Source organism: Mastacembelus armatus, chromosome 22 (genome assembly GCF_900324485.2).
Source record: "Mastacembelus armatus chromosome 22, fMasArm1.2, whole genome shotgun sequence".
NCBI classification, from domain to species: domain Eukaryota; kingdom Metazoa; phylum Chordata; class Actinopteri; order Synbranchiformes; family Mastacembelidae; genus Mastacembelus; species Mastacembelus armatus.
In genome coordinates, this window is record NC_046654.1 from 6,775,939 (window position 1) to 6,798,671 (window position 22,733).

At 39.8% G+C, this 22,733-nt stretch overlaps 1 protein-coding gene across 1 annotated transcript; it reads right to left on the reverse strand.

Annotated features, from left to right (window-relative positions):
* Positions 1 to 4,139: 4,139 nt before the first annotated feature.
* Positions 4,140 to 8,699, reverse strand: col10a1a (collagen, type X, alpha 1a). The gene is made up of 3 exons (XM_026306051.1): positions 8,596 to 8,699; positions 8,125 to 8,266; positions 4,140 to 6,421 (listed from the first exon to the last, which is right to left on the reverse strand). The coding sequence occupies exons 2-3, from the start codon at positions 8,249 to 8,251 to the stop codon at positions 4,596 to 4,598; spliced, it is 1,953 nt and encodes a 650-aa protein (XP_026161836.1). The 5' UTR covers positions 8,252 to 8,266; positions 8,596 to 8,699; the 3' UTR covers positions 4,140 to 4,595.
* Between the last annotated feature and the right edge of the window lie 14,034 nt (positions 8,700 to 22,733).

The following is a 22,733-nucleotide window of genomic DNA, read 5'->3' on the forward strand; positions in this document are numbered from 1 at the left end:
TGGGAGATGTTTTAAGCAAAGTTTGCATTCAGCTGTGATGACTCCAACACCACTAATCTACAGTAAAACACAAATTAGGTTGGGTTGCAGTTTTTGACAGCAACCTTCTGTATATAATAAGGCTTTGTTGTATTCAGCATGGAAAATAGCACTGAAGATATAAGGAATGAAGTGTGAGTTGGGACTCTGGGCTTATTTATACATAGAAAATATCAGATGATTCTCTGGTTATTTTCTGTCACGTGAGCGGGTGTGAAATTTCGAGCCTGTGTGAAATTTCAAGCTGGTGTTTTATGGCTGACATCAGTCCCTAGATGATGCATACAGTACAGACATGGGTTATTTGCTTTACAGCGCCCTCATGTGGTGCTCTATTGAAAAAGTAGAGTTGAAGAGTGGATGTGTGAAGTACTGCATTACAAGTCAAATCTGAAAAACCTAAAAATCTCTAACTTACCTACAGGTGTCAAATTGTTTACTAAATTGTGTAACTGCATTAGTTAAAACATTCTGAAAAACACCCACGAAACTACTTTTCTCAGAATTCAAAACCCTTTCAACCATTTCCCACATCCTTGCTCAGCAAATAGCTTGTGATTTTAGATTGTAACTAGAGTTTAGGTCTTCTTTCGCACATACTAAAATACGTGATAATCACAGGAATCTTTCTTTCTATAAAACAGTCTAATTTGCAGAAATATAAAAGTGAGATGTGCAAGAAGCCCAAGGCTATTTTTAGGAAGTGACTTACTCAAGAAACAGCATAATTATGTGGTAAGGCTCAGGACGCACTGTTTGATTCAATCACAGAACTGTTAGTTTTGCACCATAAATGATAGTGTTTGAAACAAACATTTTTACGGTGCCTAGAGTTTCAGTATCCAAAGCAAACGACTGCATCCCAGACCTAACTGATACACTCATGATTGACACGTTGGGATTCCTTCTACAAAACTCAAAACCCATAGAAGCACCAGAATCTTTGAAGGTGAGGGAGAGATTGCAGCAAACTTCTGGGTGTTTTTAGCTACCCACAGCTGTATCCACGCTCATTTCAACCCATCAATTTCCTTTGTACCCAGTTTTACCCTGTGTATTGCAGCTTTGGTCACCGCAAGAAGGGTGTGTTTTACACATAATAGTTCTATTTCTGCTTCCTGGTCTGCATGTCCATCTTGGTCAAGTTGTTGAGGGATTTGCTTCCCATTTTGGTGTGCCTTACATGCAACTCACAGCTATGAAGCATGTCATTATGCCACCCACTTTTCCATCTTCCTCAGGGTGTCTTCACACCAGTTTCTTCCTGACATGGATACATAAGAACCTAGATACCTAGACAGGTGAGCCTTCTGTAATATATATATCTATATATCTATATATATTACAGAAAGGCAGCTATCTGTATATGTATACATATATAAATCAAAGTAGCAGCAGATAATTTTGGAATGTGGCTTGTGGAGTCAACCGGTCTGTCTCACCTCATGCACCAACCACAAACTGTGTCTGAGCGACAGTTCCGTCAGATGGCAATCCCCAGCGGTTTCCTTCAACCAGCTTCTGTCCCGCTGGCCTCTCACCTAACCACTGTTTTGCTCTCTCCCCAGAAAAGATCAAACATCTGCTACCCTGCCAGAGGACCATCCCAGTCCCTCATCCCACACACAAACTATTTTCAACACACCCAGACCCAGACTTGCATGTTAGAGTAGCTTTTGTCATCTTTGTCTGCCAAGCAGACAACCAGTAGCCATAATGTGGGAAGAGATTCATATTTGATGAGCCTCATCTATCTTAGCTTCTATACTGTGTCTAGTGGTGTAAAGAAAGTAAGTACATTTACTCAGCAAGAATCCTGTGTGTATTTCCCAACGTTTATTTCCCCTACAGCGCTAAGTTGAACCCAAAGGCAACATGTCTATCTATGGCAATTTGACTAAATGCAAAACAGTTTGGTTGTCCATTATTAGCTGATATTGGGACTAGTTTTAACAGTTTTATTTTTTTAGTTTATGTTGTGGTTGTGTCCTGTAGAATATCCCTCTGATAAAGCTGCGCTTAATCAAATTATTACAAACCAAGACAAATTCAGTTTTATTATCGCAGAAGGGAATGCTGTATTTTTATCTCCACTGCATTTACCTGTCACAAAATATTGTATTACTATTTTATCTCGTAAAATGTTTGATAAGCAAAAAGGATATCAGTACTTCTACCCAGGGGTGTTTTTAGCAACTGAAACGATCAGGTGATAAGTTATGTTTGCACTGCGCTGGTTGGTTGGGAATGTTTCACCTACACATATAAATAATACATAACAAATGATATACTAAAACTGTTATTAACACATTCAAAATTTCTAAACATATTCAAAGGTTAAAATGCTTTCTAAAATGGGTTTGTTTACCTTTTCTCTGGCACTGCCCAGCCTCCATATCGTTGGGTACCTAGTGGTTAAAAAAAAACATAAGAAGCTTTGACAAACCTTTTTAACACTGAATAGATTTCACTTGAATATCCATAATTGCATTTCAGATATCTTCAATTACAATTTGACTAGTCACAGTTCTATTGGATATCTGAAATGACATCACTGACATCATTGCACCGCTTTAGCATTTATTCACATATCTACAGTGTATTGATGACTAGAACAATTTGTTATTTAAGATATCTGCAATAACATTTTGACTAGTAGGAACTGTATTTTCAACTAGTCAGAACTATAATTACAATTACTGAATTGTGAGAAGTAATATATTAGTTTTAGATATCCGAAAAGATACTTACGATATCTTTTAAATGTGTGAAGTCAAAGTGACCAGTCAAAAGTCACTTAAAGATATCTGTAGTTCGACTTTTAACTAGCCAAAATGTAATTGTGGAAATCTGGAGTTCAATTTGTGCAAAGTCAAAGTTCAGTTGTAGATATCTGAAAGTAGTTCTCCCATTTAAGTCAATGAACACATGTAACTAGTCAAAATGTCATTGCCTGTGTGAACAATAAACTTCAAACAGATATATGTCAATACATACAGCTTACAAATAATAGCAACAAATAGTTTGGTGAGACTTTCAGCAGTGTGGAACAACTTGGACTGGCAGATAATTTCCCCACTTGTTTACAAACAGAAGTTATGTCTGTAATAGTTTCAACTTTTGACCATCAACTTCATTTCTTACACAGTTTAATGTGCTAGTTTTCCCATTTACCTTCATTTCTCTTGAAATATCCAAGGAGGCCAGACTGGGTGTTCCCACCATATCACTTCATGCTTCTTGACCACAATGTGTGCACCTTCCTCCCGCTTAGTACTTCAGGTGCGTCGTTAAATTACTGCCCCTCTCTCTGATGCAGAAATTAGTTCCACGTCTCTCCAAAATCAGTCCATGACATTAGAGTTAACCTAGTTAACCTCATGTTAGTGTTAACCTTTGACAGGACCAAATATGTTCGGGGCTGAGCTCAAAATGATTATGCCTCACGACACCAGTGCCTCTACCACTGACATGGATCCATATGAAGAATTTTAGCTGTTAGCAGAATTTGAAACCAATTTCTTTGGAATTCAGGTCATTTCTGTGGATGAGTGGTTAGCACTGTTGCCTCACAGTGAGAAGGTCCTGGGTTCGCAACCCAGCCTTTCTGTGTGGAGTTTGCATGTTCTCCCTGTGCATGGGTTTATTCCATGTACTCCAAATTCCTCCCACAGTCCAAAAAACATGTATGTCAGGTTGATTGGTGACTCTAAATTGCCCATAGGAGTGAGTGTGAGTGTGTGAGGTTGTTTGTCTCTATGTGGCCCTGTGATGGACTGGTGAGCTGGGATAGGCTCCAGCAGATCCCTGTGACCCTAAATAAGAATAAGTGGGTATAGATGATGGATGGATGGATGGTTTCCATGTAAACATGTGCTACTGAGACAAAAAATTGTGTTAGACATTTTTTATTTTGGTCATTATGTTTTATATGACATAATGCATGTTCAGGGATATAACAATATTGCCAGAAAACAGTTTGTGTTCGCATGACAATTTTCTGGTGACTTATTTCATTATAACAGTCAATTTGACCATTACCATTTCACAATATTCAAGTCACATACAAGGTCAACAGTTACAACATGTTGCACAGAAAGTGTTTGTATACTTTTAATAAGATTATTGGTCACCCAAACAAAAACAAGGTAGTACAAAAACAAACAAACAAAAGAAAAACAGACAAACATTAAGTTTAGAATCACCAGCTGAAGTCAGTATAAAAGAAACAGAGTGGAAAAAAAAATTTCAGGATTCAACACAATTATGACACCTCAATTTCACATGCTGTCTCCATTACAAAAGCAACTTGTAACAACCTGGTGACTTTTCGGATTGCTTTCCCCATCCCTGATCACTGTTTCCATAAATTATTTTTCCTTCCTTTCTAAGCACCTATTTGTTGTCATTTTCAAGTCGAAATGCTACTATTCCTCAAAGAACAGTGAACTGCCTGTCTGTTTGGTTGAGGAGAAATTAACAGGGAGTTTACTTTAGTTTGAGAAATAGATTGCAAATTTAGTTGGTTGGCTTTGGGGAATTACTGAATCAACATATCACGTTGAAGCAATGAGGAACCCAGAGAAAGAGCAGTGGACATTCTCGGCAGCAAAGACACCATTGGCCTCTTCATCAGGAATCTGCACGTAGACTGTGTCCTGCTCATCAAGCAAGAGGACAGCGCTACCAGACATCTGATCCAGGAAACCCTTGTTGTACTCATCATAAGTGAACATTACAGGCTGGCCATTCTTGTACAGAGCCACCAGAGCATGAGCACCATTAACATGGATACTGTAGGCGAAATAGTAAACTCCAGGAACCTGACAAGTGAAAATGCCGGTCTCGGGGTCATAGTGATTTTCAGCATTGTACACTATTTGGTCAAACTTAATGGGGCTGCCAGCAGCAGGGTAGGGGGTGGCCAGAGATGCAGTGAAAGCAGACATTGGGGACTTGACCATAACCTCAGCAATTTCTTTGCCCTTCTCAAACATAACCTCACCAGGAGGACCAGGGGGACCAGGTGGACCAGCTGGGCCAGGGGCTCCATCAGCACCAGGCTCACCAGGCTGACCAGGGGGACCCTGGGGTCCAGAGACACCCTTAGCAGCCAAACCAGCAGGGCCAGGAGCACCAGGGAGACCTGGGTGTCCCTTAAGGCCTGGAGCACCAGCTGGACCTTGAGGGCCAGAAGGCCCTCTGGGACCTGGAGCACCATCAGCACCAGCAGCACCTGGCTCACCAGCACGACCAGGAAGACCTTTGTGTCCAGCAGGGCCTGGAGCACCTGGAGTACCTGGGGCACCTGGGGCACCTACATCACCTTTGTCACCTGCAGGTCCAGTGGCTCCTGTGGGTCCAGCAGGGCCAACTCCACCTGGATAGCCCTGTTTACCTGCGAAACCCTGAGGACCCTGATCTCCCTTGTTTCCTTTAGGTCCCTGAGGTCCAGTTGGACCTGTGTCACCTTTAGGGCCAACAGAACCAGGCTCACCAGGGAAACCTTTTTCACCCTGAGGTCCAGAAGGACCAGGTGCACCAGTAGCACCAGTAGCACCAGTATAGCCTGTATGGCCTTGTGCACCCTTTGGACCTGTGGCACCTGTGCTTCCTTGAGGTCCTGGCTCTCCCTTCTCTCCATTGGCACCTGGCTTTCCATACCCAGGGGTTCCAGGAGCACCAGGGGCTCCAGCAGGTCCCTGGTGGCCTTTAGCGCCAACTGGGCCAGGCAGACCAGGGGCGCCGTTTTCACCTGGTTTGCCTGGAATACCTACACCTGGGGCACCAGTGTGTCCCTTAGGTCCCTGTGGTCCCATGGGGCCAGGAGCACCATCCCTACCTGGGCTACCTGATTTTCCTGGCTCACCAGGTGAACCTGCTTTTCCTGGTTTTCCAACACCATGCTCACCTGGTGCTCCAGGTGGGCCCATGGGTCCTTCAGGTCCTGTTTCACCCTGAGGTCCAGGAGATCCAACACCTCTATCACCCTTAGGACCTGTCAGTCCAGGTACACCTGGATGTCCTTTCAGACCAGGTTCTCCTCTAGGTCCCATTGATCCAGGAAGACCTGAAGGTCCAGGCTTGCCAGTAGCAGAGAGGCCAGCAGGTCCAGGGCTTCCAGGAGATCCGGGGGCTCCCCTAGGTCCCTGAGGGCCATTGGATCCAGTGTCTCCTTTATCACCAGGTCTTCCAGGGCTACCAGGTTTGCCAGGTCCACCTGGGGTTCCAGGTTTGCCAGAAATGGAGCGGCCAGGAGATCCAGAAGGCCCAGGAGGCCCTTGGGGTCCAGGCAGACCTTCAGCACTCTCACCTGGGGGGCCAGGAGGTCCGGGAGGGCCCTCAGGGCCAGGTTCACCTGGAGGACCAGGTTCACCTGCCACTGTGAAGAGTGAAAACATGACCATGACTACCACAACATAAGCCCAAAAAACTAAGAGGTGAAAATGGCAAAGTGGAGGCACTCTGCTGTGATGCCACTATAAAGGCTATGCAGTAAGGTACTGGTATGATGTAATAATAAAATAAAAAGAACAACCTGGAAATATATATTATAACAAAATATATGTGCCTGTTTCAAAACATCATGTTTATTTTGTTGTTACATTACAATGTCATTGTCTGAGCAATCTACAACAGTTCAAGTACAAAAGTGAATTTGTGAAGTTTCTTAGCGACTAGCAAAATGGCTGTTCACTCAAATATGATTTTTTTTTTTTGTTGCTCATTCAGTGCTGTAGTGCACCATAAAGTCAAAAATGCAGGTTACAATACAAAATAATTACTGATTGGTCCAAATTCAATGACATCTGACTCCTAATTAGAACTTGGTCAAATGTGATCTCTGAGGACCATAGTGCTGATTCACTGACACAGTTCTTAAATCTTAATTTAATTTTTAACTTGCAAATCGTTCATAAAGATATAGAAGTCTGTTTCTGCTTTTTAAATACTGTATTAAAAATGAAATACTTATAAATATTTGTTTTATTACTTAATCAGGCAAAATTATATAAATCAAATAAAATTATTTCATGTGGTCTCCTCGACTTATAAGAGACCTTTTGTGACCTGTTCGTGAAACAGTAGGTCTAAATTAAAGAGGCTGTTTTTTATTTGCTGCCTTAATGTGGTCACATGCACGTGTGTGTAAAAGGCTTGCTCTTGACTAACTGGAGCCAAGTTTGGATAAAGCTAAACAGATGTTTCTACTTTTGTATATGCAGGCACACCCAAACAAACCACATTGCTGGGTGAATGGACTGTAATTGTTAGTGTCAAACTAAAAATAATTCACTAACAGCTACTTTCTCAAATAAAATTGAAGTATGTCTTCTCACCCAAAAGCAGTATGTCACATTTTACATTGCATTTTATGCACACACTCCAGTCCATAAACATGTAGCAAATCACTGTTTGCACTTATATTGAGATTTTCTTGTCTTAAATAGAAAATCTTAAAAAAACAAAACATGGTGCCTTGACTAGCATGAATATCACAAATGAACATGCAACATTTACAGTTATAATGAGTTAGAAATATATTTAAAATTAAAAAAATGAAAATTACATTTAGTTATTAAATGGCATTGTATTAAAAAATGTTGGTAATGTGAAAGCTTTGGTTGAATAAAGAGGGAATCAAATTTTAAGTTAAAACTATAAAGACAGTAAAAATACTGAAATTAGGTTTATTTGTTAAATCCTAGGACTTCTCGCAGGAGAAAGCTGAAAAACTATGTGATTGGAGAAGCATGCACATTATTCCAGCCAATCAGGACACGATGCTTTCAGTTCAAGGTGGAGTTCAGTTTTCAAAGTAAATTGCAGCTGGCTGTGGTTTAAGTCTGCCTGGCTACTTGTGCTGCTTCTGTGGGCCACAGCAAAGATGCTTATTCCCTCACTAAGGATGTAAAGGTAAGACAAGACTGTCACTAATAGCTGCTCAATGAACAATAAGTGCTTGGGGCACCAAACCTGACCAAAGATGCTACATGTCTGAATACAGATTTGACAAAAAAGGAGAAATGCAAGTATGGCTTATAGTCAAGAGAGTAGTGAATGTAGGAGACCATGTTTTCTTACCATGACCTTTCACAGAGTAGGGCTGGTACTGAGGGGCGGCCTTCACCACCTTCTTCACCACATACCCTCCATGGGCGGCTACCAAGGTCACCATGAGGAGGAGGATGCTTGCTACTCGTAGGTCCATCTTGCAAGGTCAAATCTGCAGGGGAAAGGAGACAGTCATTAAAGTGTAACTCTCAAGGCAAAAATGTCAGCACATTTGGCTGTTCACTTGCTTTTTGATTACTTTCCACAGCTTAAAAATTTGAATGGCTAAGTGTACCTGTTGTACATCTTTACAGAAACTCAGTGGATGAAAAATAAGATAGGAAAAGATAGAGTAACAAGGTGTAAAATAGATTTTTTTTGACTCAGAGCATCCAGAATCCTCCAGCCAAATTTTGCCCTTCCATTGTGGGCCTTTACAAAGCCTAGATGTTGCCTACACTCCCTCAGAGATGTTTAGAGAGGAAGACAAAAAGCACATACCAGCATCCAAAGGGGGGAAAATAATCTCTTCAGCACCAGCAAGCTCCTGGTGCTGCTGTAAATCCTTAGAGTAGGAGCACAACTGAGGATATGCTGCCTTTCAGTACAATGTTGTGGGTATTTATACCATATCTACCACTCGCATCATTAAAAAAAAAAAAGCCCCCACCACGCAAGTACCTCCCTCCTCAGGGCTAGGCTGTAATTAGCTAGCTGACAGATCTGCCCAAAGCAGGCATGTCACATCAGGGTGCCTCCAGGTCTTGAATATCCACATACATGATTATCACTTATTTCTGAACTGAACAGAATCCCGTTCAAAGCAAATCATAAATAAATAAACAAATGTATACATAAAATAAAATTCAAACAAGCCTTGTTGCAATTTTATTAGGATTTTTCATCACTACTTTATGCTCAGGACAAGTTCACCATGGCTGAAACGGATGTTTGTAAGACCCCCTGTATAAATATGTAAGACCCCCTGTATAAATGTGATAATGTTTAAAAATGATTAGAGTAGGAGACATTGGAAAACAAGCAGATTTGTAGTACATGTGCTTCTTCACAAAGCTTTCATTGAGGATGTATAATACAAGCCTTCAAACTGACATCTTGTCCAGCCAGCTGGTGGAGGCTCACCTTTGCCTTTCCTCAGTGTCTGGGCACCTCCATGCTTGTCATCACAAGGCAAACATGGGAAATGGTGAGGAAAGGTTGTCCAGAGAAAGATCCAGTAGATGCCACAGTTGCTCTATACTGAAAGCAAATAATTATGTTTATTCCTGAATTATTCTAATGCCATCATTTACTACGTACCTCATTTTCATTTAGTTAGTTTTGTGTATTTTCTGGGTATTATTTGGTCAACTTGTCTATGTGGCCGATGGAGGACAAAGTGGCCTTGATTTCAGTCTCTATTTCAGGATAAACTGTTTTTCTTAAGTTGTGTATTTTTGTAAGTGTTTCACCCTCAAAACAGCTAATAAAACTATATAAGGAACCACTGGAATAGACGTTTGGGCTTGTTTCTGTGGAGCCTTGTGAATGCAACCCAGTGTGCAACATCCCTAATGTGCAGTACTCATGTTTAGACACCAGAGGGCAGGTTTTACTGTTGAAAAAAGCACCTCTCCATGGAGTGAGATGCTGCTGCTGTGGAGAAGGGGCCATGCCCCTGTGGTCACCTGCTATTTCTGTTCCCCCCAGTGCATATACATCCTCAGAGGTTTCAGGCTTATTCCTACAATTACAACTGGTTTCCTTCATGATGTTGTATTTCCTCAATCAATTTTGTCCTCCAGTATTATCCTCCCTTATCCTCACTCTCCACCTTGCCTTGCTTACTTTGAGATCCTCCAACTGTAATTTCTCAATTTCAAGCAGGCCACATAAGAAATGCATACACCCAAATAATCACATGTTCTCGAACACACAAGCAGCCATAAATGATATGTGGAGCACCCTATATTCCATCCAAAATCTTCCTGAACATGGAGCCGTTTATAGTACATGTTCTTCCTGTGTTCATATGAGTATTCATACTGCTGACAACAAGCATGTATTTACAGAAATAATGATAAATTTAGGGCTTCACCATGTTTCAATATGAGGCGTCTATACTACACGTGACTGTGACAGCCGTCTTTCACCAAGCGTATAATTAAAGCTTCTAGAACATGGAGCTTGTTTGAACCCTCCACACCCTCACACCCCCCCTTTTTTTGTAAATTAGACCAAATTATCTGCAATTTTCCAAAGTGCTACCTTCCCTGGCATATAGCACTTAATCACGTTTGGCAAGCATTGTTTAATTTTGCTCTTCCTGTCAAATAAAACATAAAGTAATTTGTGATTGTTGTTTCCAAATGTTTGAAATTCTGTTCATAGTCAAAACAGGCTTACTGTGTTACACTATATTTGGCTCCATGCATGCTTGTCCCACAGCGATACCCGAGCCAATGAAGTGATAGAAATATGTGTGATTAGATTCGCATGTGGCATGGAAATCAAGCAGGAGGGGGATTACATTCAAGCTAGCATTATAAATGCAAGTCATATTTTTAATTTTGATTACATGTGTTTGCTCTTGTTTTATCATTTGATGGCAAATCATGTTTACCCAAGTATTCAGCAGCTGTAGTTTCATATTAAATTACTGGTGAGCACCACAACATGTGTCATCAGTTTTTATATTTTCTTTAGTTATACTATATTATTTTAAAATCTCTTTATGTTCGTGCTCCAAGTAGAAGCCTAGCCATTCCAGCTTTAATCAGATTTAGATGAAATGACAGAGCAAGATAGGGTGGAGTTAGAATTTTATACTGTATGTTTATAGGTTCAGACAATTTCAGTTTATTTATGTTTGTCAAACATGGCTAAACCACTGCAAAAGGGCTTCTCTGTTTTTAGTATGATGGTCTAAGAACAATGATTCATCTCTTTATGCATAAAACAACAACCTGCATCTGCATGTGAGTCTGTAAACTAAAGCTAAACATTCATGCTGAGCCTTGGAACCAGAGTATACTTTGGCTTTAGGAAGACTTGAATTAACAGTGTAATTTGGATGTTGTTTATAACCTTACAGCATATTTTTTATTTTCTAAACACGCTACTGCATTTGAGAAGAACCCTGCATCCCTGTGCTTATAGTGGTGGAATTGAAGGCTGTGAAAATGCATGGCAGAGCTTTCCCTGCTGTGCTCATTACAGTACTGTGGCTGCTTGATGTGGTCAGCAGACCTCATTGTAATAACCATTAGAATTAGGTTAACAGCCTTCAAACTGAAGGCACTGACGTCGCTTTGCTCTTATATTGTCGACGGCGCTTCGCTGTTAAATACACACATGCTTTCACTATCATGTCACTTCATATACTACATTTAAGGCATAAAATGTTTTTACTGACTTAGAAACATAAGACTGTGGTTAATTATGAGCACACCACACCCGGAGTCACAGAGAGCAAGTAAAAACTGCACCGTTTCACAGTCACATCAATTTCAGATTTTGATGTATGCCTGTTAATTATAGCTTATGTGTGGAAGAATATATTGATGCAACTTTTATTATATGCAGTAGAATAAGACTGATAAGAAAGAAACATGGGAACCTGTGACTGCGCAAAATTTTTTCATCTGACCTGCTGGCAGTGGATATATGTTGGTGTTCTGAAGTTCTGCTTGTTTAGGCCTTCAAACAGACCTTAAACTAAATTCCCGAGAGACTGCTGCTGGACAGTGGTACTGGCAATGTTAGTGATGTTTGTGCTTGTACTCTACAACAATAACAGTGCTTGAAGAAAGGTTTTCGCATTTTGTCTGTTTTTGTTCGCTCCACTGCCCAGGAATTGATGTTTCTGGTTTCTTTGCAATGCAAGGCTCAACCCACACCCAAGAGCAGAACATAATTAGCGGTTGATGTAAGGGGACCCAACCGAACACGTGAGTTAAACAACAGCTAAAGATACACCATCAGGGCTGGGATACAAATTTAATGTTTCAATAAACTCCACGGACCACTAAGAGCTACTTTAAACTTTATGAATGGCAGAGTTGACAGGGGCCCTTGTGAGTGACTGGTTCGGAAATTACAGGGTCCTCTAAACAAGCATGGACCCGAATGGAACCGGAAGTGTAAAAGTAACTGAAAAATGGTGGTGGTGGTAGCCTTAAAGATGGGGGCTGGTGTTTGGGAGGTCACGAGTTTGAAACCCCAAAAAGGCAGAAAATTGTTGGATGTCCTTCAACAACTCCCAGGTGCGAATGCATGTAGCTGTATGAATATGAGGCAGTGTGCTGCAATGCAAGTCAGATGCCATAAAAAAAAATTAAGTTTTTGCTTTAGGGTGTTTTATTGTGAAAACATGTGACATTTACTATATAATTAGATGGTTAGCTGCAGATTTGCAGTCAGAAGCGTCTTGTGATGCTATCAACAGTCTGCTAAATGAAGCTGCTGTCACACACACTTCTAATCACAGGGACCTAACCAAGTCAAGTTCTGTGTTATCTGATTTTTTTTTATAGTTCCATAGTTAAATTTGCTATACATTTATTTCTGGAAAGGTCTGACTCAGCTTCATTCTGAGGCAGCTTTCTTAGTCTTTATTTAGCTGAGGAAATCAGAGGTTCAGAGTTGCAGCAGCCAAAAAGTAATTTAGCTAGAAGAAGTCAGCCAGAGAGTTTATGAGGTGCTGCAAAGCAGCACTCGCGACCACAATGTTCTACAAATGTAAAAAGGTCAGAATAACATATATAAGTTTTTTTTTCATTCTTGTGTTGTTCTCTAGCAAGGAAATGATCTTTTGAGAATATGGATCTCTTTTTGTAAGTCATTATATTGTCACCTTCCAGTGATAAATTCGTGCTCACCTTGCATCATTCCAAACCTCTTCACAGTTTAAAAAATTCCAGTCAAACAGAAGACAGACTGCTAAATGTGTCTCCTTATTGTGGCATCATTTAAAGACATCAGAGTTAAATCAAACCACCTTAATTGGATTTTTGAAGCTTGAGTGTAGGTAGCAGAGTCCTGTATTTAAGGATAATGACTAAGCTGCTATGTCAAGCCTCCAGAAATTTCAGGTTTCACTGTCTCTATCAGCCAGCGTCAGCCATTTCACAACAAATGCCAAAAAAGCCTTTATGAGTGGAGTCTGTGTGAAAGACAGGAGGATGAAGACACCCAGCTTACTTGACACTGGATCAGAGGTGGATTTAGGATCGACTTGTCAGTTTGTAATTATATGTGACTTAAGCACATAGTGCAGTGGGAATGTGTGGGGTGAAATGACACTTTCTGTGCTTGAAGTGCAGAATGACAACCAAGAAGCAATGTTTAGACAACACAATGTCACCTCACTTGCTGGAGCAGATAGTTAGCCCAGCACCATAATGACTTGTGGAGAGACAAGTGTTGTTTCTGCATTCTGCTTTTGGTTCCAGTCTCAAAATAAATGTTGGCGCAAAATTCTTACTTAGTGCCCACACAGTTCACTTATCTTTTCTTGTGCTGTTCACATAGAGAGACATGACCACAGGACATGAACTGGGTCTTTAATGTACAGTACAGAACAGTGCTGGGTTTGGGGCTCGATCCTTGGGGGAGTGCAGGGGTTTGTTCCACTGTGTGGGTTGATACTCTGACTGGAGCCAGGGAGAGTAGCCCTAACTGTGTCTAAATGAAAATCATTACACATCATATAATAGACACAGAGAAAATCATCCTGTCCACTCGCTAGAAACAGCTTAGTAGTCAGCAAATCTTAGCTGTTGAGGCCCTGTTCAGTGATGGTATCACTCTGCTGGCTGTCCAAGTTATACCTGGTAATTAAGCTCCTGTTTACTTGTCTAGTTTTTTCCATTTAAATTGGAGGAAAAAAAACTAATCCATTGAGTCAAACTGTAATTGAAACATTAGAAAAACCAATAAAAAATTCATGCAAGTATTAAAAAATGCCAGATATGCAGCCGTTTTGCCAATTAAACTCAGATGTAAGAAATGGATCGACTGAAGTTTGTCATAAAAACATGCACCAAAGAATTCAACTGGCCTGCTATCATTCAAACAAGTGGCACAGTGCAGATGTTTAGAAGTCTGTTATTGGTAATCCACAGACACAAGATCGTCCCAGAATAAATCAGGATGAGAACGCAAACTGAAGGTTTATGCCATATGGTTTGCATGTGGGTATAGCTGGCTCCTTGCTGTGTTTGTTCAAGGGGTTTAGGGGACCAGACTTTTCATATTTGCAGGATATTTTGAAAAGATGAGCCAAAGGTGGATCCTGAATGTAAAAACATTTGTGTTGTGAGTTTGTTCATAGCCTCACATGGCCTTTCATTGTGGAAACAGAAATCTTTCTGGCACAGCATGGGTCCAGGGTATTTCTAGAATTCAGTGTATCTTTTGAACACCCACCATAAGGGAAACCATAGAGCATTAAACATGTCTAACCACATGTCATTTGAGACTGTCCCTGACATTTAGACAAAACAAATCCAAAATCAAAGTGTATAAAAGCTCAGAGGCTAAATTTGACTGTTGTTTTTGATGGACATTTATTCAGAAATGTAGCATACACAGTTAATAGGTTTTGTGTTCACACTTCTGTGGGCTGCTTTGAAATTAGTAGTGATTTAAACTTGTTTTACAAAGACAAGCTGTCCCTGTGCATATCTTTAAAGGAGCTATTAGACCTCATTTATAGGAAATGAGCTGTTAAAAACCTGCTGGGTGAGTTTGTAGTTCTGGTGTTCAGGATGATGTGCAAGAAATGTGCACACTAGTATTTTTCTATAGTTTAACATTTACATGCACTTGTTAATAAAACGTCTTCATTATGTAAAGGTTAAATCTCAGGAGTCTAATGGACTGAACCGTGCCTGGGTTTTGTTAAATGATGTGTGCGAGTCAGCTGCATTACACAGATCAAGGGAAATGTAAATTTATACATGAAAATCAAAGTAGCGCCTTGTGGGGTCTGGAGGATTTTTTTTTAATCCAACTTAATGATTATACAAGAATGTTCCCTTTCTTCCTGTGTGAAAAATTCAGGGTTCATATTTTTTCTACAGCCGATCAACGTATAACAGCAGAAATAATAAATGTTTCTAGGTGGTCTGCAGGGCCAAAGCTGCAAAGCAGAACAAAGACTTTGTTATTTTGATGAGCCAACAGTTTCTCTGTGGAGAGCTGTTTTATTGTGAGGCCTTGTCCTGTCCTGGACAGAGCCAAGTGGTCTTAAACACAGAAAGAGTGTGAGTCATTGTGCTCTGTAATTTCAGCACACTGCAGCTGTCTTAAGTGACCACAACTGTAGACCTGTTAACCAGGCTGATCCACATGTAAAACTTTCCCTTCCCTTTAACATAATAATTATTATGTTACTTCCCAGAGCTCTCTCCCTCAATTGTAGCATGTATAGATTTAACTGCAATGACAGCTTGCTGGAAAATCTTTCTAGGACATGCCTGATGACTATTTTGGGTCTCTGACCTTCTTTCCCGACAGAGAACCTTTGTTAATCTCTCCTAGATTCCTCTACCAAATCCCCTTTTCCTGGATATTGCAGCTACTGTAAATACCATTTTCAGAGGTTATGGGCTTTGCTTTAAAGGCCCATCTAAAACCTGTAACTATATGTCTTTCTCTCTGGTGACAGACTTGGAGCTGGACAGTTGAGTCTGGATGGCGCAAGGTGAACTGCTAATTTGGCTGAATGGCACATACAGTATACTACATGAGACTTTGAAGAGTTTCCAGTTGGTATTTTTCTCAGCTATTTACAGTTCTGTATTTTAAACAAAATCGCCAAATGGGGAAGTTTGAGGTCCTGTGGTAAAGGAAGAGAGAATTACAGTCCTAATACTGGTGCCCTTTTTCTGCTACACTGTTTACACTGGTCTAGTCGCGTACTGGTCAGGTTGCAACAGCTCGTGGTTGAATAAAACTGTGGTTCTAGCTGCTGCTTGAACACCATGTCACGCCAGACCAACAGGTGGACTCAGCCTGTGTCTGGAAACTCCTGCAGCAGCATTTACTAGAAACCGTTTTCTCAAGTGGATGTCTAATAAAGGGACAGAACATTTGATCAAACATATTTCCCCAAAATGGAAAAAGGCCTCACTAACAGACTATGTTGCTGTGTGCATCACATTCAGGCAGCCAACCCAACCATTTCCAGGAAGCTGTAACCACTTTGGTTGTGGGAGTGAGCAGAAAATAACATTTTTTTCAAACCCAACTGCTTTTTTTTCCCAACTAATGATTTGTTTTACATTTAAAGATGCACGATGTTCCATGCGACATCACCATGTATTCTTTTGAATACGACCATAACATTTGATTGTTTTTTCTTTTGAATAAAATGAGACAAACTTTGTGGAAATAGATACAATGTGCTGGGTATGTGTCCAATCCATGGGGGGGGGGGCAGTGCAGTGCATGCTGTAGTCAGCCATTCTGAATTAAGACAAGACTGGATATTATTGCTTAACCAAGTTGATGTGGCAAATATGTTACAAAAGAGTTCCACATTTACCAAGTCAGCACATTGATTCTCCACCAGCCCCTGAGGGAAACAATTGGCTCTGTAGTTACTAAATACTCTTATCTGCTATTTGCTGGACCCTGATACTTCAGGCTATTTCTAAAATGCCTCTGAGATTGTATTGATTCAAATATTGAATACATTTTGCTGAATATGAGCATGCAGGACTTTTTAGAAAACCCAAACTTAAGGATCGTGGATTGTGGCCGATTCCACACAAATGCAATAATGTTTGAAGTCAGCTATTACATTGCACTTCTAATGACAGAGGGTTGTACCCGCCTGTTCCACGGTTGTTAAGCCAGTTTAAATTGTATGCATTTGCTGTTCTCCTAGCAGATCTGAACTAGATCTAAAACTTAAACGAGATTAGTTTCATGTTTGCATTCTTATTTCAAAGCCCTTTGCTTTCACTTTATACACACAGTATAAAGGCCCTTAGGTGATTGCAGAGTTTGATCCCATCTATAACGCATAGACAAGTGGTTTTCTTCATTGAAATGACGCTAATTATATTCCATGCCTGTACACATGCAGCTACTCTAAGCTATACTTTCAGCACCCATTATCTCTCTAAGGTTTCTTGACTGTGGAACACCCTCCCCAAATTAAAGGTCGGAAATGTGCCAAAACCTGACATTACAATCTGGGGAGTAAATAGCTCTCCAGTCTGTCAGTGTGTCCCAGTCTGACATCAGATGCAAACTGAGAGCTTAATGTAATCTTCATCATGTAGAAATCAGACTTCCCTAGTCTGTACAGCGAGCAAGAGAGCTGAGGTGAGCTCCTCCAGATGATTTACGCTTTCTGCTCTGTGATGAAATGCAGCAATAAACTGTAAATGTCAGTAATCACCCCGGGGAAAAGAAAAAAAAACACATGGAGGTGCAGAGATATGAACGCACTTTGTCAAACACGTTTTCAAAACACACAGCTCAAAGGTATTTTTCAGCCTTTTCAAACCATCACAGAAAATTCATCAGTTTATTTCTTATGCATCTGAAGCTTTTTATCTGAATGTGGGACATTATTTTTATTCATGTTTTATTGAAGTTTCATTATTTGAAAACAGAAACATTTAAAAGACCTATTTAAGTATTTAAAGCCTTTTTTACCATATGATTTAAAAAATAGCATGCAAATCTTCTTTCCGTTAAGGAAAGTTTTGAATAGAGGAGTTTTTCTGTTAATGTAGTATTTTTAAAGTATTGTGCCGGTATTTTAACTTACATAAAAGAGACAAAATTTTCTTCCCCTGCTGTCTGGTTCTTTCTGTCCACTCTATGATGGATTATTTGCTGACTGATATGTTGAGTCAGCTTTCAGCATGTTCAAACCCTGTGGGTCCAGATACAGCAGCAAATCAAAGAGCAGACATCACTGTGGCGACAGCACAGTGAATCATTGTGTCCTAAATAAAGATCTCGAGCTTTCCATAGCCTAAACACCAAAACCGACTCAGAACTCTATAACATAACATTTATGCTTAACATGTTGTTTAATAAAGCAATAAAACCATAGTAACAGCTCCTGTTATACGTATGTATGTGAACCAGGGAAAACATATTCTTAATTAGAAGCATTAACTGTCAAATTTACATAAAGACATATGACATGTAAAAGTAGAAATGTTATAGTGGTATATATGATATCTCTATGTAACAGTGTCACCTGACTTCCTTGTTGTGTGCATCATCATTAGAGACTCTGTATGTATAACAATATATAACTTAATAAGCTGCTTGCCACTAACAATTTCCACGTATGAGTTCAATTTTTCGACAGTCTCAACATAATAACAGATTTTTTTAAGTTAAAAATTTTAACTGAAGAGTAACTCACAGCTATTGTAAGACAAAAACAGTGGGGCAAAAGTTAGTATATTTCTATTTGAAATGTGGTGGAGTATAAGCATAAAACATATTGTCTTTTTATTTATTTAACTAATTCTGACTAATACAACATAATATATCCACAACTCAAGGCAGTGTAGATTTAGATGTACTATATTAATGCTGGCTAAAGTATCCTCAAGCTGCTGGCCTCCAGCAGAGCTAGGGAGCAGGCCACAGATGTCTGGTGAGCTCACGTCTTTTTTCATTCCAAACTTTAGTCCCAGATTCAGGTAAGGTCACTTGAGAAAATTCATCAGACTTTTCAAAACTATCTCTGGAGCCACAAAAGGTGCGTTTTGTAACATTTTTTACAACATTTACAATGTTATTACTTTTACATATGCAGTAGTATTCCATGTAAGACCTGTAAGAATAATTTGATGTGTAAACTAAATGTACTTAAATGTACTTAGTTATTGTCCAGAACAGGGACCACATTAACTATTAAAATATATATATAATAAAAAAACAACACAAATTAATTTAATTTGAAGATAAATTACTATTGATTCATGCGTACTTTTATGTCAGAGAACATCTTGTACTCTGCGAATTGTTCTTTGCATTTTTTTTTAAAATGTAAAGTGATGCTTAGGATCTCCTGAAATACCCTCAAGTATGGGTATGTGTTGGTGCTTGAAACCACAAAGTGCAGAAATGTCTTGAAGCTTCATGTCAGATGAGAATCGTCCCATTTTTCTGTGCTCCCTGGTAGTTTGGGTTTATGAAAGACTTAATGAAAGCCTTGAAATATACTTCATTCGATGCTTCCAAAGTTGTTCGATCTGTAGAAATAGAATTGTAATTCTATGCTAAAACACAATATACCTCTAATTTGTCTGAGCTCTGAATGGAGTTTTGATTGCTATATATAAGTTTATGATAGTTCACAAGACTTTTTCTGCTTTAAAATACAGATTGCATAAGATTGCTACTGCAGTCGCTTCGTCTTGAAAACTGAATGCGGCCTTTTGGAGTAAACATTGCATTTCATGGTCCCTTGGGGCCTTTGTCATGTGGCTTACAGTAAGTTCAGTCCTAGATAGCAGCAGGCGGGGGCTCCCGGTGGTTGATATCAGGGGGGCACTGGGACTTATTTTAACTCCTGAACATATCTGCTGTGGTGAAGGGTGTGTTCATCTGTGGGGAGGATTGGCACTAAATATCTAATTATGCGTGATCCTACATATTCAACTTTCCCAGGGTACAGTAACAGTAACTTATTGTGGCACATGCTCTGTAATCAGTAATGTGAAACGCCACATGAGGCACAGTTTTGCAGAAACTATCAGGGACCCTGCAGTGCAGAACACATGTCCCTCCTGTTTTCAGAGCTTTAATTATGTTGTTTCCCTCAGTTTTGCAGCACCATATTCATCACCAGTAGCCTGCTAAAAGACCGCTTTGAATGTCAGCAATTGGATACTCAGAATTAAGATGTACCAGGGAAGAAACCTAAATTCAGCCTACTGGTAAGTAAGATTAATTGACGTACATGTTTAGCTGTATGAAATAATTTCTTAATGAACGATATGATCTTGTTTGTTTACTGTTGTCATACTAAAAACTGATCCCTATGCAGATAAAGCTTATTTACATGAATGGTAGACTGCCAAATTGCAGTTCTGCTCAACTTTCAGACTACTCAGCAAGTCTGTTCATTTCTGTTCCCAGAAATACAAATGGTCCAAAGATGAAAGGTGCTAGACCTGGAAATGAGACACAATTCCCCCCTCACCCACCCACCCACCCACCCACCCAACCCAAACCCCCCCACCCAACCCAAACCCCCCCAAAAAAACAGGTGGACGACTAGACGTAGACCCCTTGGACCAAGTACTGAACTCTCCACATGAAATTAACTCATAGAAAAGAACAGCATAAACACACAAGGCTGCCAAAAAACTTTCAATTTTCCAAAAATGAACTCTTATTCTTACAGATCATTAGACTAATGCCACTTAAGTTGCTTAGGAATACGTCTATTTAAGGTTTACTTCAGGTCAGAGAAAGAGTCTGTGTAGATGCGTTCATTGCAAAAGTGGAAGCTTTTAAAGTCACTTAAAGGACCCACCGAAAAAGTTATTAAATCAAGAGCGTATCAAATGACAATGTGCAACACGAGAGCTGTTCTTTATAGTGATGTATTTGCAGCTTCTAAAGCTTTAAAGAGCTTTAAAGTGACTTTCAACTAATTTTTTTACTGTCTGTGTGACACAGAGTGCCTGTTGAAATAAGTCCAACTGAAAGAGAGAGAAAAAAAACTGATTCAAAAGAAAGTAAATACTGAGCTTAAATTTGAGAGATGTCCAGTTCGAGTGTGAAGTACAATCCCTCCCTTTTCTGACCAGCTCTCACGCCAGTATTTTCATACAGTCCCTAAGCACTTTACCCATCTTTGTAATAATATAATTTACTACTTAGAAAAACACATTTTCTGGAGGCAAATAAATTATATTTTTGCATTTATGGTATTTATTTAGAAAGTGTACAAATTAAAATATAATATCTCCATCAAAGGGCAGCATGGTGGCTGAGTGGTTAGCACTGTTGCCTCACAGCAAGAAGGTCATGGGTTTGCAACCTGGCCTTTCTGTGTGGAGTTTCATGTTCTCCCTGTGCTTGCGTGGGTTTACTCCGGGTACTCCAGTTTCCTCCCACAGTCCAAAAACATGTCAGGTTGATTGGTAAATCTAAATTGCCTGTAGGATTGAGTGTGAGTGTGTGAGGTTGTCTGTCTTTGTGTGTCTCTATGTGGCCCTGTGATGGACTGGTGACCTATCCAGGGTGTACCCCTGCCTTTCACCCGAGAGAGAGCTGGGATAGGCTCCAGCTGAGCCCCGTGACCCTGGCTTTCAGGAAAAAGCGGGTATAGAAGATGGATGGATGGATGGATCTCCATCAAAATATTCACTAAAAGAGGCAAATAGTAAACAGTATTAGCCCTTCAGTCATAGCCTGAATCTCTGTATCTCACAGTATGATGCATATAACCCTGCCTCCATGCAGCAGGGCAGTGTGGGTGTCTGTGGTCACTGTCTCAGCCCTGTGCGTCTCCCATGGGGCACCCTACACATTTCTCCCAGTGGCAATCTGCTAAACCCAAAGGTAGAAAACCCTGAAAATGAGAGTGTTTCCTTAGGAGTTAAAAAAAGATATCTTTTGATCATCCTCTTCAGCTATTTATTCCCATACGTCTTGCACTATATCTACAGAATTAGGATTGCTGGGGAAAGTGGGAATTGAAGTTCAATCGTTTAGGTTTTCCGCTACCTTACCATTATTGCTTCCAAAAGGACTGCAAATTAAGATTCTCCTTGTCTCTCGGCAACCACTAAGAGACTAAAAAATGCGTCATAAGGGATATGATACAGTAATTTGTGGCTCTTGCTATAAATATGATGCATGATGCACAGAGAAGCATTGTGTATTCATCTTTTCCATAGGCTTTCATTTGTGAGGTACTGTACCTGCAGTCATTTTCATGATCCTGAGACATTTGCTTCATGTTTTCTTAGAGTTATAGCCAAATCATGGGAAATACATTTTGATTTAATTTTAAAATAAACAAATAATTGATTTTAAGGTACAAATAACTAAAACCACACACTGAATCCTTCTGCTTTGTTGACATGGTTTTCCTCATGCAGATAATGAACCTTTTATCTTTTTTTTAAAACTCACTATGTGGAAAAGTATTGCAGTGGTAACCCTCTCTTTTGCCATAAACTGCGCTTGCATATGACAAAAACTACACCAATTATCAAAAAGCTAAATTATAACAGCAAAAGAGTAAAAAAATATTTGGAGATTGTTGTACACATGTACGTGTATATTCATTTTAGTTGCCAAAATGTAATTTATAGAACACAAATGTACAGTGTGTTATTATTCACAGTGACCTTATTTAAAGTTGACTCTCTTTTAGACGCCTTGTAAACAAACTCTAATAACAGTAGTCCAAATAGACATATTTGGGATTTGGGAGGAGTAAAACTGCGTAAAAAAAATACTGCTTGTACAAATTACGCATATAGAGCAGATAAAAATCCATCCATCATCTATACAGGATACTCCAGAGTACCCGAAGAAAACCCACACAAGCACAGGGAGAACATGCAAACTCCACACAGAAAGGCCCCTGACTGGTTACAAACTCAGAACATTTTTGCTGTGAGGCAACA